Source organism: Zootermopsis nevadensis, unplaced genomic scaffold (assembly GCF_977971745.1).
Source record: "Zootermopsis nevadensis isolate Lab colony 2312 unplaced genomic scaffold, Znev_1.0 Znev_ptg000031l, whole genome shotgun sequence".
Classification (NCBI taxonomy): domain Eukaryota; kingdom Metazoa; phylum Arthropoda; class Insecta; order Blattodea; family Termopsidae; genus Zootermopsis; species Zootermopsis nevadensis.
The window spans coordinates 3456390-3473067 of record NW_028259163.1 but is presented as its reverse complement, the minus strand read 5'-3'; the positions used below and the strand labels follow the sequence as shown (position 1 = coordinate 3473067).

The 16678-nt window shown below is 37.9% G+C and overlaps 1 protein-coding gene across 3 annotated transcripts; it reads right to left on the bottom strand.

Moving 5' to 3' along the window:
• Nucleotides 1-99: 99 nt before the first annotated feature.
• scaf6 (SR-related CTD associated factor 6) lies at nucleotides 100-16639 on the bottom strand. 3 transcript variants are annotated; one of them, XM_087359400.1, is made up of 16 exons: nucleotides 16468-16639; nucleotides 15281-15451; nucleotides 14514-14797; nucleotides 13567-13802; nucleotides 13270-13344; nucleotides 11466-11577; nucleotides 10849-11128; nucleotides 9977-10261; nucleotides 8757-8908; nucleotides 8503-8636; nucleotides 7750-7935; nucleotides 7128-7349; nucleotides 6754-6864; nucleotides 6212-6356; nucleotides 5646-5812; nucleotides 100-1032 (listed from the first exon to the last, which is right to left on the bottom strand). In XM_087359400.1, exons 1-15 carry the CDS (start codon nucleotides 16490-16492, stop codon nucleotides 5684-5686), a joined length of 2547 nt encoding a protein of 848 aa, XP_087215526.1. In that variant the 5' UTR covers nucleotides 16493-16639; the 3' UTR covers nucleotides 100-1032; nucleotides 5646-5683. The 3 variants fall into 3 exon arrangements, with proteins under 3 accessions (XP_087215526.1, XP_021925650.2, XP_021925651.2); XM_022069958.2 differs by lacking the exon at nucleotides 100-1032 and adding an exon at nucleotides 2154-2456; XM_022069959.2 differs by lacking the exon at nucleotides 100-1032 and adding an exon at nucleotides 2154-2456 and having other exon boundaries at nucleotides 7750-7920; nucleotides 16468-16638.
• Nucleotides 16640-16678: the final 39 nt, after the last annotated feature.

The window sequence follows — 16678 nt, the reverse complement described above, 5'->3', positions numbered from 1 at the left end:
TAAAGTTATTCCATGCCAAATTGAGGTGGATAATGAATGGTATGTTGGAGTGGATTTTCTAAGGAATCTCTTATTTCTGCTGTAAAGAGTGACCTCTGGTACATGTACATCATCATTTATTTTCCAAATGATTGACATGATCTGTTCATAATCACTCTTTCTCACCTAATTTTATACTAATTTGCCTTTTTAAACTAACTAAAACTATGCAAGGTTTGCTTATCAAGAATATCAAGTACACACGATCTTTCTGGCATCCATCAACTTCCTTCCGTGCCACCTCACAGAATCCATTTTAATTTTGATATTTAAATATCAAGTGTAAACCTAATCCGACACAAATATCTGTTTGGCGTACAATTGGATCGAAGGTAAAGTATACTTTGTACCGCACAAACAGCGCTGAATTATTCTGAATTGCTTTTATCCATTAAAATCAAGGTTATAATATATGAATTCTGGTGGGGTAAGTCAAGTTTGTATTGAAAAACTGAAGTTGCTTCTTTTTGAAGTGCAATGTACAATAATTACGATTAATCAAAAGAACAAGCAATCGAGATTTGTTTCAAATAAAAAACTATAATTTTTCGTATATAAATTAATATTCCCTTCTCATCTTCTGGGTATTTATTTTTGGAGTTCAATGGCGTATCCATTTTGTTCAATTTCATGGTCAAATCAGCGTTGTTTCCGCCAACAGCGGCTCTTCCAATCGGAAACGAAGTTAAAAAACCCGGAAAATATCGACTAACGTTCAGTTATTTATCACTGCAGCTGAAAAACTGATACACGCGCACTTAATGACCGTCACTTCCCTTGAAGCGCGATTACGAAGAATTCCCCGCACGAGGAACTGAAACATTCTCACATTGTCTTTTACGCGACTTTAAAACTTTAAGAGATAATATATTTCTGTTTAATATATGTTTCATACAACATCCTAATATCGTACACATAAAGTCTATGGCGTTGCCCCATTCTCCGGAGCTATTAACCAACTTGGTTAATATTAACTTCCAATCCTGCTGCTTGCTGAAATAAAGAAGACACGAATTGATTTTATAGAAATTCAATTTCTTGTTAATTGTCTCATGAACCAGTAATAAATAATAAATACATAAAAACTCACTCATTAACAAATATTAACATATTGTGTTTAAAATCAGTGGATAGGGGGGGACGAAGGGGAAAACGGCTCCTTAACAGTACGTGGCGTATAGAATGATTACTATTTTAATTATTCATGTGACCTGAGATCCTGTCAATTGCATGCAAAGAGACTAAAATGCTTTAGAAACAGTAAACAATGCCCAGATGACGGAGGCAGTGAGGACCTCTGAAACGTCGGCAAACTTCTACGAGACTACATGACGCTACAACTCAGAAGACAGTCGGTCGTCTTTGTAGTCACCACTGAGAACCTCTAATCCTACTCCTAAACACTGATTAGAGAAAATCAAAATTTTGGGTTTCGTGATATTGAAGGAGGAGGTGGAGGGGAGAAGGAGGAGGACGAGGAGAAGGAGGAGAATAAGAAGAACAACAACGTTTCATCTGTAGTCTTCAAATGACATTTTAAAGCGAATACTCCAAAGAGAATGAAGACGTGTACATCATAAAAAGACTGAATGAAGCGAAACTTGACTTTTAAACACTACACATACCACCAGAAACTACAAGTGTCTGTACAGATGCGTGTTCTGGTTGTAATTACAATTTACTACTAAGATATACAAAGATGAAGATTATGATTACATATACATAAAAAAGGATAGTATTTACTGTCGGACAGAATTAATACACTAGAGCCGGGGAAATTCTTTTATGAACCAATACAATATTTCAAATTACATAAACAACCACAGAACAACGGACAACCTACAGAGCCAGGCGACATTTTTTGCAGCTGGAGATATATGAAAATGAAGCGCATAAACAGATGGAATAATTTTATTTTACTACAAGCCGATTCAGATTTGCAATGGGCACAACAAAGTATGTTACTCAACATTTTGATGCGTAGAAATCACGATTCTCGCTCCCGATCTTGAATAGTGCCAAGAGTTTGGGTCAGGAAGATTTATTTCCCTAATTAGAAAATCTTAGGTATATTATTTTATGACAAAACAACATAAAAATAAAGGCGACAATGCTTGAGGTTATAAATATTAATTTATTTTGTGTCTCTTTCCCATACATTATAAATGTATCCATTTGCATCTTCCTGTGTAAGACGATTACTTCACGTGTAAAAAAGATGAAAACAATAAACAGAGCTGCTGATGACCTACAACTGATTAAGTTCAGAATGATGTTTTTAGATACAACATATAATCGTAAATCTAAAACAAAGCTCTGCAAACTACTGAAAGGAAAAGACCTGGCGAGGTAATCTTTATTCCATGTTTGTCCCTTAGTCTGGTAAGTGCTCATTCATGTCTTCCCTTAATTTTAATCTGAAAAACATAGGTTGAAGATTAAAATATGAAAGGAAAACATGATAAGGTTATCAAATATATAAGACAAAAAACAGCAGACTGTAAGTAAAACGTACAAAAAAATAAATAAATACTCTTACTAATTGTTTTACTCGTATCAGCACAGTGAAAAAAATCTGGTAAACGAGAATAAACGTATGGTTAAGTAAGAAATTCTGCATGGATGTTCCTACAAATGAATTGCGTATTTCAGGAATTATTTGGCGATACAAATTGTTCCCGTAATTAATTTTCTTGATTAGACCCGTAATAACCGTAGCAGTGATAATTTCCAGTACCTTCGAACATTCTATTTTTATCCTGAGGGCTTAAACAGGCAAACGTTTTCAATAGACCAAGTTCTCGATAAATGACCGAGAATCCAGATGTAGATAAAATCGGAGTACAAGAAATAACCCGTGGTCTTTATTCCATGTGGAACTTCTTATTAAAAATACACATACAAATAATATTACAAATACCACTTTTCTCTATATAACTTGATATCTTGTTTCATAAAAAATTCTCGTGCTCAAATGTACAGAATTCTGAAAACAAAAACTTATCACATTTCATTACATACACTGAAATGAATGGGTACTTATTTGGCACTTAATCATTTAAAAACATCGATTACAATCACGAAAACTATAAAATTTGTCAATTCTTAGAACAGGCGAAACTGTCATTGGATACAGGATGATTCAGTAACCCTTTGAGAATTATCCATATATTTTATTACATCAGGTACTGAGAAATATATTATTATATTTAAAATTCATTACTCATCAGCAGACGTGAAACTTCGATTCCATCACGCACGGCCTTCTTTCCGGTTTGCTTTACAACCAACATATGTCCCATAACCGCACTTAATCGTCTTTTAATGTACCTTCTTGTGTAAAGCTGTTATGTGAAATTATCATACAATATTTTTATGAGTCTAACCCTCTGTTCCCCTACTTAATGGTACCTGCACCTTGTCGTGGTGGTGGGGCTCGAGTACCTCAGTGACCCCAAGAGCTACTGGTAGGGCCTCCCTAGCCAGATTGGTCGAGGGGGAGAGGTCAGACTAAGACAGGTACCCTGGTCCTCCAGGTTGGGGGTTGGTCGCAAGGCTAACAATCTTGCACCGTAAAAAAGGAAGATGTTTCGAAACCTCGATCGAAGCCTCGGACAGACGGACCTAACAGAGGAGAATTGAGGAGGCCGTGGACCGAATACGGACAGGATAGTCATATAAGAAGAAGAACCCTCTGTTCTGTGACTTCTCATGTTAACCACATGTTTATACAGAGAAATTTGAAAACATAACAAAAAAATAGGGAAATGATCATTTGATCCAGTAAAAGGTAATAACATTCATTAGTTTGTGTTTTTGTTTCACAGTGGATATACCATGATCCAAAAGTCTTATGCTCAGAGATGAGAAATGTAAAGGATTTAGAATTACTGAGAATATCAATAATTTGGGCTGCGTGCTAAGAAAGAAAGTACATTTGCCTTTAGAAAGTGAAATATAAAGGCAGCTGGATGGTTATTCTGTGAAATCAGACAATTATGGTGCAAGATGCATCGACTGAGGTCATTAAATAGTGTACGGTAGCATGTCTCATGATGACACGCGGACCTGTTAATGAGACATGCTGTCTTCACCTTCAGGGCTGAAGAAAACATTTCCTTCCGTTCATTTAATAACAATAATTTAAACTGACAAAGTAAATTTTAGTTACCGCTTCTAATAATTTTATACTTTACGTTATCCACAAATAACGGTAGACGACTTGGGAGTGTGGGTTTTATTTCTTACGGACGGGTTGGATGCTTATCTATGCATGTATGAATTATCTACTGCAGACGATTGTCACTGTACGCAGGTCTTATTCTGGGCATTTCAACGTTGCTACCGTCGAGGTCTGACCAATTCCCTGAACTACAGAGAACACTACCGCAGTACTCTTAACCAATCAGGATCCCACGTCTTTAATCATGAAACGCCAATAGAGAGAAATGAAAGAAGAGCCCGTAGCTTGTAAAATCTCATTTTAGTACGCAAAAAAGGATCTTAGATATTTATTCGTTAACCTGGAAGTACTTTATAATTAAAGTAATAAATGTTAAGTTGATCAATTTATTTTCAACGAAAAGTAATCATAAATACACATCTAAAATTAGGATTCAATAAAAAAACATAAATCAGACCCTTCGTACAACAAAAACCGAATGTTGGCAGTAACTGCATTTCAGCATCTGTTTGGAGAAATGGTAGTCCAGACTAATATGGAAAGTAGCGATGTGCGCAAGACATACCAACACACATGCACACAAAACTCATAAAAATATGATCATACTCACAAAAATGACAAAATATTAAAATATTCAGATTTCAGAAATTTCCAAAATGAAGCTGAAATATCAAACACAATAGCAGAACGTGTGCAGCCAACAAACCTGATAACATTCACGTGGAAATTCGTCATTTCTATATAGGACAATGTTGGTAATAATAATAATCCGTGGCATAAGAGCCCTCTGAGAGCCAAAGCCAACTACCTGGCTGCTGGCCTCACGTTCACATGCCTAAGCAGAGGTGAACGATCATCCAACTAGATAGGGGGTGACGTGTGGTCAGCACGACGAACCCCCAGCAATTGCTAGTTTTCCTGACCGGATTACGCTACTCATTGTAGCTACCCAATTTCCTCACGATGCTGGGTTGGCACCGGTCCCATACACCGGTCGAAAATCTCACGAGAAATTTCTTTCCCCGAGACTTGAACCGGCGCGCATTCTGTATCACCTGTCCGAAGCATGATGCCTCAGACCGCGCGGGACGGACAATGTTGGTCCCCGCTTTAATATATTCTCAGAGCACGTGATGGTAAAACCTGTAATGTGCTCACAGTACAGATGCCTCACCTTCTTTATTCACCTGTATGAATCTAACTTTAATCATAAGTTGTTTTAAGAATGACTTCTGAAGTCGATCGTGGAACAAATTTTCAGCCGCACAAATTTGCCTCGACAGTTAACGACCGACAGCTGCCTAGTCCATTTAACAACACTTCCCGTAGTTCATATCATATATCAGATAGGGGATGATAGTGAATAATAAAAGGGGAAGGATGTTATGAATGACTTTTATATGACTGCAGTTATCTTACATACCTGACTTAACTGGAGTCAGATGGAGACAGAGCCGACTGCTATAACCGTTCCTCTGCTCTCGCCTTCATCCGGTTGATAAAAGCCTGACCCTTGCTCTTGCGGAAATTCTCATATGGATCGTTCAAATTGATACCAACACCTTTGTACATATCCACTTTGTCCCGAACCTATGTCCACAAAATGATCACAACGTAAAATTACGACAAACCTGGTAAATTTCATAATCACTCTACTTTGACAGACATGAGTAAGCAGTCTGACAGAAACTCCTTATACACAATAAGTTCTTTTAAACGTGAACACTGTGCGTATATCATAAATTAGCCTTACATTATTTAATAATGCTCTTTCGAAAGCGAATATTATGGATGACTGCGTATTAAAAAGCCCTGAATTTTTCCAATCCACACCAGTTAATTTAAATATACAACAAAATTTCTACAAACAGGATCAACATCTGTTTATAAAATAAAGAAACTGCTGTACAACAAAACCGAAAATCATTGCTGTTTCATGGTTTTACCACGGTGAATTCTGATATAAAGCGAATATTTCACGATACCAACCTCTCCGCCTGAAATCGGTTGCTCAATGCCTTGTTCCTTTGCGCCCAAACCGGCTCCACCCCATCCCATTTTCCGAAGCATCTGATGACCTTTATTACTCTCATCCAACTGCCTCTGTGCCTCCGTCTTGCTGTAAGTTGAACCTCTAAAGAGAAAAGGGGGGGAAAAAACCAAAACATTTACAAATATACTTCTACTCGTCTGATAAATTACCAATGAGTGTGTTCATCGGTCTTGCAAGATTGATTTGTGTTATGACACATTTATTCAGGTACGTCAGAAAATAGCACGCAACAGTCATCATCACCGACTTTGCTATTAATACCCGATTTAAGGCATTAATTTTTCATCATCAACTCTGCTAGTAACACCCAACTTACCCCTTTAAAACCCACCTACTTAATTCTCTATTTATGGGTTTTGCATGATTCTCACTGTGAACAGGGATTATTTCCTTAAAGAGCGTTAAACAACTGATCATATTAATGGTGAAGTGTTGGGCAGACTGGCATGAAATAAGCCACACATTATAATTTACTAACAGGAAAGACGGTGGTGTCGGACTCCTTTCAGGACTTCGTTGCTGTGATGCCTGGTGACCATGGGGACTTCTAGATCGTGACCTTGAACCTGACCTAGACCTCGACCGAGACCTAGAAGAAGACAGGAGGTGAAAGATGAAATACAACGCAACTCTCCCAATACCAAAGCGAGACACAAACAATTTGCATGAATTAGTCTTAACTGAGTGGTAAAAAGAACTCGACATAAATAAAAGCTCTATTATGAAGGTGATGTGATAAAGAGGTAAAATTAGCATCTCTGCTCATAAAACTTACCAGATTTTCTGCATTTTGACCAAATTAAATACTGCACTAAGAATAAAAACAATTTTCTTTCTGGCGTGGCTTGTTACCTTGAGCGAGGCTTATATGTCCGGTTTTGTCTTCTTGTTGGAGATCTCCTATTATTATTATTGTTGTTGTTATTGTTGTTTGTGTTGCTGCTATTAGTGTTGTTGGAACTGTTTGTCCTGTTGTTATAATGTTTCACTGCTGAGGGTGGTGTTCTTGATCGAGATCTTGATTTTGATTTAGATCGGGTCTTTGAATTGGAACGACTACGACTCCGTGATTTACTGAAATAAAAATAAATTAGATAAACACATACAACGGCTGCAATGTAAATTACACATCTGAATCCATGTAAAAAGATTTGTGGACAAGAACTCTAGGACGTGAATCTCGATCATACAGCAAAACTACAATTTCACAATACAGCGAAGTGTCATCAGTACATTCTTCACAAGGATTTTTGATGTCCAGGATGATAAATTATTGTGTACTGTACAGAACACACACAGTTTAATTAACTTCATGATTATTTTTGACTTACGCAAATAACAGAAGAAATTCGCAAGAAATCTTCTGTATCAATCAAAATCTTGATCATTATTTGACCTTGTACATTACCAAACATTTTTTAAGGGAAAAAAATTACATATATTCCATTGAATAACCATAACACTTCTACAATACCTGCGATATCGCTTTTTAGGTGGTGAACGGCTTCTTGATCTAAAACATATGACTGGCGATGGTGATTTGGAACGCTCTCTTACGCCCTCAAGGATATCATCAACTTTCTTTTTTCTGGCAGCGTTCTTTGCTCGGTAATACTCATAAAGTCCCAGCTTCTCCCAGCCTTCACTGTCAATAATCAATCTGAGCACGTTAGTATACGAGATGCCAAACAAAGGTTAATACTTCATTATAATACCGTATTCCTTTATTTCAAGACACCATTGATTGTAAGAAGCACCTCTGATACAGAAATAGGTTTTCAGGAAAAAATGCATTATTGATTCTTAAGACACCGTCAGATGTAAGACGCTCCCTGATTTCAGAAATTTTAAATGTGAAAAAAGTGAGTTAAAATTGAGGATATATGGTATATACTATTCAAAACCCTTACACTTAAATGGTCACAATTTAAAAACTCATAATACATAACCAACAAGCCATAAAGCATGCAATGATTTTTTAATGCCACGCTTTCTCGTCACTTGCGGACGATTGGTGAACGAATCTCACAATTTAAACAGTTTAATGTATACGTTAAACATGGTCACGTCGATGGAAAAGCGATTAACAACATTTTCCAACTAAAAGATGTTTTTTTTTCATTTACCACTTGTATCCCTTTATACCCAGTAAAATACATGATAATAAATTTTCTTGTCGCAAAAATTAATTTCATGTCAGTATCACTACACTAGAGATTAGAAATACCTATCTCTGGGCCGGTCATGGCAGGGTGGAGCATAAAAAGCCTCTACAGCTGCTAGCAGTCGCTCACTAGGCGGAGCGGGAGGAGGGAGTCTGATGCTGTCTGGATCCAGAGGCTTGTATTCTCCATCCTCCAACTGCAACCACAGATATCTCGCTCAGCCTCATACTAACAAAATTCTAATGAAGTGATGCAATAAACTTTAAAAAACACTAATTACAAAGGGAACATGGATATATAAGGGATGTAAGATTACCTTAATGAGAGGCACCATGAGTCCTGCTGGGAGTTCAAAATATGGAACGCTGGGCATCAATTCATCCAGCGCAACCTCTGGAGGTACCTGGTTATTTAACAGAGGCAATGGAAATCCTGGAGGCGGCTTACTGAGATCAGGAAGTTCCAGACCTGGAAAGCAACGGAGTCCGTACATTTAAATACGACAACTTCAATTAAGATGGCATTCAGGTGGAGCTAAGTCAGTATACTGATTACGCTACTGGACGGATGACCAAAGTTTGATTCCCGGCAGGGAACAACTCTTCTCTTTGCTGCAATAACCAGACTGTCTCTGGGTCTTTACTTTACATTATAGAAACATGAAGGATCTGAGGTTTTCATGGTGGCGAGTCTGACGATGGCTGCCTTCTTCGTTGTTGTGCCGTGGAGTCTGGTAGGCTGACGACGGAGGCAGCAAGGACCTCTGAAATGTCGATAAACTTCTACCAGACTACATGGCGCAACCCTGAAGACAGCCATCCTTATAAAACACGGCGAAGAATCAATCGTTAAAAGAAAGCCTGCAGCTAGGAGTTAAAACTTCGTTCAATAAAGTGAGAGGGCTTTCCTACTTGTTTCTTACTTTGCATGCTAAAGCAGCCCATCCATGTACGAGTCTGGCTTGAGAGTCCAGCTCGGCTCGGGTTCCATCAAGCCAAACTTGTTTGTGGGTGGGGTGTCACAAGCCGAGTCTGCGAAATATATCCGAGCCCGGCTCACGAGTCAAGCTCGCAAGTCACTCGTATGTGGATGGGCCGCTTAATGCTCTCTGAACTGTTTAGGTTAATACAGTGTCAAGTAGTAGGATGACTATGAATTATGAAATGGAAAGGATATGGAAGGAAACGGTCATGGCCATTTTACAATAAAGGACCGAGGGAAAATACCCAACTAACCTCACACACATTAAGTGGCCAGTTGGTGAAGAACCAATCTCAAATCTCAAAAATACAAAACCAGAGTACTATAAAGTTAATCATGACAGTTCTGCTTAACAATTTGAGGGAAAAAACTTAGTCTTATTAGTAAATAAAAATTCAGTCCCTACATCAGAGAAAACTAAACACAATCTTTGTTACATAGACAAATTGCTTATGCTGTTTAGGGAAATAATTCCTGTCTATTCTAGCAAAATGCAGAGTTTGTGATCATTTTGCTTTAAAGAGTAAACAGCAGATACCAAATGGTTGATCTTACCTGGCGGAAATGCTGGCAAATATCCTGGTGGAGGTTGACTAAAGTTAATTTCTGGGGGGCCATGACTTGGGGGTATGGGAGGTCCATGCTGATGAGGTGGTCCTGGCAGAGGACCTGGTGGGGGACCGTGTTGTGGTGGACACGGCAGTCCATGTTGAGGTGGGCCTACTTCATTCTGAAGAGGCGGTGGTGGAGGAGGGGGCTGCTGTGCCGCTGACATCACCGCTAAAGCCGGCGGCGGTTGCTGCTGCGGTTGAAGGTGAACAGGCGGCAGTGTCTGAGGTTCTACGTAAAAAAAAGTAAAAGTACAATAAAAGGGTAAAAACTGAAGCCTTCTCTATAGCTTCTTAGATTATTCAATATCTTCTCAACAGCACCAAATGAGGATAAAAATGATGCACTGCAAGAGGATCTTGAAGGAAGACATTACTACCGAGACAACACATGCAGGTATGCCTGATATGTTTAATTCTGATACAATAAAAAATTCATTAAAATGTTTGAGCAATATAAAATTAATTGGATGTGACGTAAAAAACACCTCTGGAACATATGCATATCTACAGAGTACACCTTTCCAACCTTAAATTATATTGCAGTGTCATGGCGTGGATGGACGTAACTGCATTAATATTAAATAACTGTCTCCACACAACAATATTTATATATTTATGCACCACACATTCTTTTACCATCTTGACATTATTCTTTTGTCAAATATTTTGGACTTATCGAACATATAGGAATATGAAGCCATCATTTGAGTTTTTTTGTACAGTAATGGTCACAGTCTTTATTTGACTAGCTAGGTAAAAAAAGTTAATTAAAAGAATAAATATGTATAAAGTAAATTCTGATCTTGTCGTCCTTACCTGGAGGAGGGATATTCACAGCAACTGTCTGTTGCTCTAACTGCTGTTTCTGCTGCTCCAGTGTTTGAATCTGTTGCAATGCATGCTGGACAAATGCTTGATGCTGTGCCTGATACCCCTCGTATGTCAGTTTGGTAGCTGTCGTGATGGGTGTGATTACAGCCGCATGCTGGGTAATGAGCGTCGCCTGATATTCCGACCACGACCGAGACGGATTCTTCAACTTTTCAACAATTGAAGCGTCAAAATAGTTGTTCTTTGATTCCCAAAGATTCAGCAACTGCAGGTTGGATAATGGTTAAGTAAGACACTCTTAAATATTTAGATTTAGTACAGCCATACAAAAATTATAAACCTTCTATTACCGAGGTAATACAGAAAAGTTTAACACTACAGAAAACACAAGTGGCGGCAATTAAAATTTTTAAAAATGATGACAAGAGCATTTGTTAAGCCCCGATAACAGAAATAACTAAGTAACCTCACTTCTTCTTCTTTTTCTTTGTAATCCTTCTCTCCATTCCAACTGTCAGTGTCATACAATTTTCTCAACAGCAAAGATATAAAAGAAAATCATCACAGATCGGACAAAAAAAAAGTGAGATGTCATAAAATACCTTGTTCAGTTTTGTTTGCTGATCCTCTGTGATGCCAATAGAGGTGTTGCAGAACATAGGGACCACGACTTCCTCCAAAGCCTTCTTCAAGTCCTCTGCATTCTTCCGTGCACTGTACATTTTTTTACAAAACATATACATTCTAATCTTGTAAGATTTGAGGTTTTCACAGCGGTGAGTATGAAGATTTCTGTCTTCTGGGTTGTTGCGCTGTGTAGTCTGGTCGATGTTTACCAACGTTTCAGAGGTCATACTGCCTCCGTCATCAGCGCAACAACCCAGAAGACAGAAATCTTCACATTCTAATCTTGACTAATAAAATATCAAAAATTACTGTCTTTTCTGGGATGCTTCACCACATAGGGTATAAATTCCCCTGATGACAGAGGCAGAAAGCAACTCTGAAATCTCAGTCAACAGACTACATGGTGCAACATGCATCATGGGCTAAAATCCCAACCAGGAGACTAGACCGAGGATTTAAGTGACTTCTGTCATTCCCTCTATGCAAATTCTGGGATACGGCTTTAAATTAGGCCACAATAGCTTCTTTTCATATCCTTTTCAATTCATTCAACACTATAAAGTATGAGCTACTGAGTGTCATTAAATAAACCACAGGTAAATTACAAATTCCTGCCTGACCGGCGAGTATAAACTTTCTTCGCACGCCTTTTCCTTTTATTTTAGCAGGCTAATAAATTCTTGTCTTCACACTAATTTCTCCCAAATCTAAACTTTACATTCTTTGTAGCCCAAGAAATAAGTGTCAGAACAAACATTACATATAACAAATTAACAAAGTATATACAGGTAAATCTCAATTTGTGCCGGTTCAATTTGCGCCAATTCAGAATAACGCCGCTTTTGAAACCAGCTAGTCAAAAAGTAAAAAAAATATATTTTACTATTGTTTATAACGTTTAACAATGTTTCTCGTACTGATTCTTATACTAAATTGTAATTCTTACATCGCTGATTTTGAATAAAAATTATAAATACAGTCACCTCTGCACTCATCGCTAAGTAGTTACAAGATAATCTCCTAAAAATTCACCAACATTGCGCAACAGTCACATGAGCATTGGTCACTCTTCACGGTGAGTCATTTGCATTCAGCCTGATAAGGGAGTTGGAAAAAATGCGCTCAGTTCGCTTCTTGTTGACACATTGAATGCGCTGAAAACTGTGTGCTAAACGTGTTTGCGTTGTTGTTCGACCACTATTCTGCAGTAGCAACTGTTTTATATTTATATATTGTAGAAGAGCCACCATGTCTGGTAGGAGAAGTGAGTGTGTTGCTAAAAACTTGCGTAGTCTATTGTGTTAGAAGATAAGATGGACGTAATTCATAGATTAGACGGTGGTGATACCCGTCGTAATGTGTGCAGAAGTATGAAGTTGCCTCCTTCCACTGTGACGACCATAATGAAAAATTCATATAAAATAAAACAGTCGATGCAACAGACTACGAGAGTAAGTGCAACGCAAGTGAGTTATAGCAGAAGTAAACTTCTAGAAAGAATGGAGAAATTACTGTCGCTATGGGTGGATGACATGAATCGAAAAAACATTCCCTTGACTGAAATTGCTATCACGGATAAGGCGAAGTCAATCTTTGAGGAACTCAAGTCGTCAATGTTTGGGTGCCAGGAACGCGAGTCATTGACTTTCCATTGATTTACATTATAACAGAGTTTCAATTTAAGCCGGTTCATCCAGGAGCGCATCCCCGGCGTAAATCTAGGTTTACCTGCATATCCACAAAACAACTTTTTGATAAAAACTTAATTTATGAACTTACCAGTGATGCAAAACATCATTGACTAAGTATATTATATGCAGTTTCTGTGTAAATGGAGCTCCAGGACTGATAACTCTGTAAAAAGAAAACAATTATTTATGATGATACACGAAATAATAACAGATGTACAATCTTAATGTTCAACGTAAAATTCAAAATGCCTTACATCATGCTAACGTTATTATAGCGATACATACATACTTATGTTGATAAAACACATTTATGTGTTTATAATTGTAATTGTAATAAACTCAGTCATATTAAGATATTTTTTGAACAATCATGAATGTCACGTACTTCTTGAGAAGATACTGTGCCAACACTTGATCTGCTTTCGGTGAAGAAGAACGCTGTAGAATCCACCCCTTGCCTGACGAGATGGAATCTTTGGTGCATGAATCAATAATTGGTTGTAGTACAGAATCTAATTCTGTAAGACTGATACCAGCCTCATCAGCAGCTTGTTGTTGAGTATCTTGCTGCGCTTTACGCAGGGCATCCTCTATCTGCCCTTGTTGCTGCTGCATCAACACCTGTAACAGTAACAAAATAAAGCAACTGACGTTTCGTTCAGTGCATGCTAAACAAACTGTAATGATCGGTCTAGTGACCGCCACGGTGGTCTAGCGGTTAGAACGCTGGCCTTGTAATCCTGGGGTCTGAATTTATAACTTGTGTTGGGCAAAGCCGGGGTCTGGGAAACACAGAGTTTTCCTCCGTGGCATCCCAACAATTACTCCATTCACACACAGAAGAAGGCAATGGCAAACCACTTCTGGATCATCTGCCAAGAACGTATATGAACAGGTCCCAGTCCAAGAAAAGGATTGAAGGATCCTATTCGTAATATGTCGCCAATCTCCTGTAAAGGAGACTGCGTAATAAAGAAGAAGACAGCCATGACAGCTCATTCTATATGGCAAATACTTTCTTTCACCTGAGGCCGTTATAACCTAAAATCGAAACTTTATTTCCCTCTAACGTAATAAACAGAAATCACTAGAACACATTTGTTCACTGTCATACACATCACATATCTGCTTGTACTCTATATAATCTCCGTTTTCCGAAGAAATATGCCATGGTCGCACAAATCATTAAGAACTGAGTAAATGTGTACAAACACGACGTAACATAGTTGAAAAATGTTAAAAAGCTTGAACATTAACATTTCCTGCGTGCTTTTATCAATGAATGAATTCAACCACGCTGCCTCCAGAGGTTAGAAATTAACACTACCATACCGTATGCTGAGCTGCCAAGTTTTGTTCACTCTGTCGTATCTGTTCCTGAAGCTGGTTCTGCTGGCCTATCAGCGACTCTAACGTGATGTTTGGAGTCGCTGCCACCTGTTGCTGCTGCTGAGCTACTGCCAACCACTGGGCTGCGGTTACAGCGGCTGCAGCCAGTGTCAGAGGGGTTGAAGCGCCCGTCACTCCCGACACCACGGGGCTACCCATCATCAGCGGAGGTATCACCGCACTTGCTGGAGCCAGTCCACTATCGCGGGCTGCCTTCTGTTTCAAAACTGGTGTGACACAATACTATGAAGTTACTTTCGTCCAAAACAAATGGACTTTACTGTGGCCGCAGCCAAAACTTCCTTCTGAAGGTAAGGCTGCTCATGCCCCCAACATACGTGTGATATGAGACAGTCTGAATGTGATTGTAAGAAGAAATGTCTGCCCCTGACAGGAATCAAACTCTACCCATCTAGCTTACAGCTGGTCACATAATCCACATGCCCTATGTTTAAGATTTCTAAATCAACGTGTTAGTTCGACATTTTCATAAAATGATGATGTGTTATGTGTGATACTGGCTAGCGCTACGAGATAAGGTTATGTATTTATTTTTATTTTATTTAATTATGCTTGCAGTATCTCAAATAATATAACATCATATGAGAGGATGACAGTGAATAATTATTTGGAAAACTTTTCTAAAGTTTCTGACTCACACAATGACAGCTGATTATAAAATATAGCAAAGATATACGAAATATACTTACTTGCTTGTTCAGTTGTAACTTTGTACTGATAATAATTGAAGTGTTCACCACCAAAGAGGAAACCAAACTTTGGATTGCTCTTTTGTTTGTTTTTCGTCATTTGTTCGAATTCAGGTCCATTACGAGCAACAAACTGAGCTAACTTGTCAATAATGTTACGTAGTTCAACTTCTGTAACAAGAAATCAAAGTAATGTTTCTTGTCATAGCAATTTATTAAATTTGCTACTAAATAAGGTATATTACTGCAAACAGGTTCACATTATACTAAATAAGTCATTAGTAACATAACAGACACTGGTTTTGTTTGCTTAACCGTTCAATATCAGGTTTAATTTGTCACACTCCTTCATGTGGTCATTAGTAAAATATACGGCAGTTTTTCATTTCATGTTCTTCAATTACGGGTCGGTAAACCCTGGATTAAAGACTAAGGAGGATGCAATGGTGCATGAATAATATGTAAAGTATTTACAGAGACACATATATACAAAAGTAAAGTAAAGCTGTCTCACTATATGCCATACAGGCGCTTGGGGGAGAGGAGGTATATCTTCTACACATTCTTATCCTCGGCGTTAGATGGGGGTGAGTGTAAGAAAAAAATGCTTTGCCCCATCGGCGACCGAACACGGTTTAGTCTGTAGTCAGTTACTACACTCACTTCAGCTACCCCAAATCCCATATATATATATATATATATATATATATATATATATCCAATACAGTACAAACAGAGATGAATAAACATGGTTAAATTCACCACTCAAACAGAAATATTCCTCAGTAGATACACTTACATTTTTCAATCTATAAAACACATGTAGTAAGTAATAATTTTGCATTCACCAGTGAGTACATGACATAGTTACCATTAATCAACCATACAAACTGTACAATAAAGTCAATAAAGTTTACTTTCAGTAGATCTGGATACAGGATGCATTTGCATATGGTAGTAACGCAAACATACTAAAAATTGTATCACGTTAAAATTGGAAACGCTTTTTTATGAAAATAACTTCAACGCGTGTTCTGATACACCTTACTGAATAATAACTTTTATACTTCTCTTATGAATATATTATGTATTTTCAAACTACATTTTTATTGCATAAAGATGATACTTCCAAATTAAAATAGGTATTACACGACGATGTCGTCTAGCACAAGAAATTACGTAATTACCTTGAGGTGGTTTAGGAAGTTCCATTGTAGTACAAAATCTTCAGCACGTATTGGACACAGGTACTTTGTACCAAATAAACACACGCACACAATCAAAAGTACAATTCTGTAACCACTCATAACAACCATCAATTGCCGGCAGCCATTAACGCGTTTCTGCTACTACTGTCGACCTCTGTTGGGATATACCACAGTTCAGTTATATATCTAC

What these genes read in the sequence shown, in the direction of transcription:
- scaf6 (XM_087359400.1), bottom strand. Translation starts at nt 16,492, where the DNA reads ATGGAACTTCCTAAACCACCTCAAG. An exon ending in TGTGAATATCCCTCCTCCAG is followed by an intron (nt 10,262 to 10,848) that starts GTAAGGACGACA and finishes TTTTTTACGTAG; the next exon opens with AACCTCAGACACTGCCGCCT. An exon ending in AACCGATTTCAGGCGGAGAG is followed by an intron (nt 5,813 to 6,211) that starts GTTGGTATCGTG and finishes TTGTGGACATAG; the next exon opens with GTTCGGGACAAAGTGGATAT.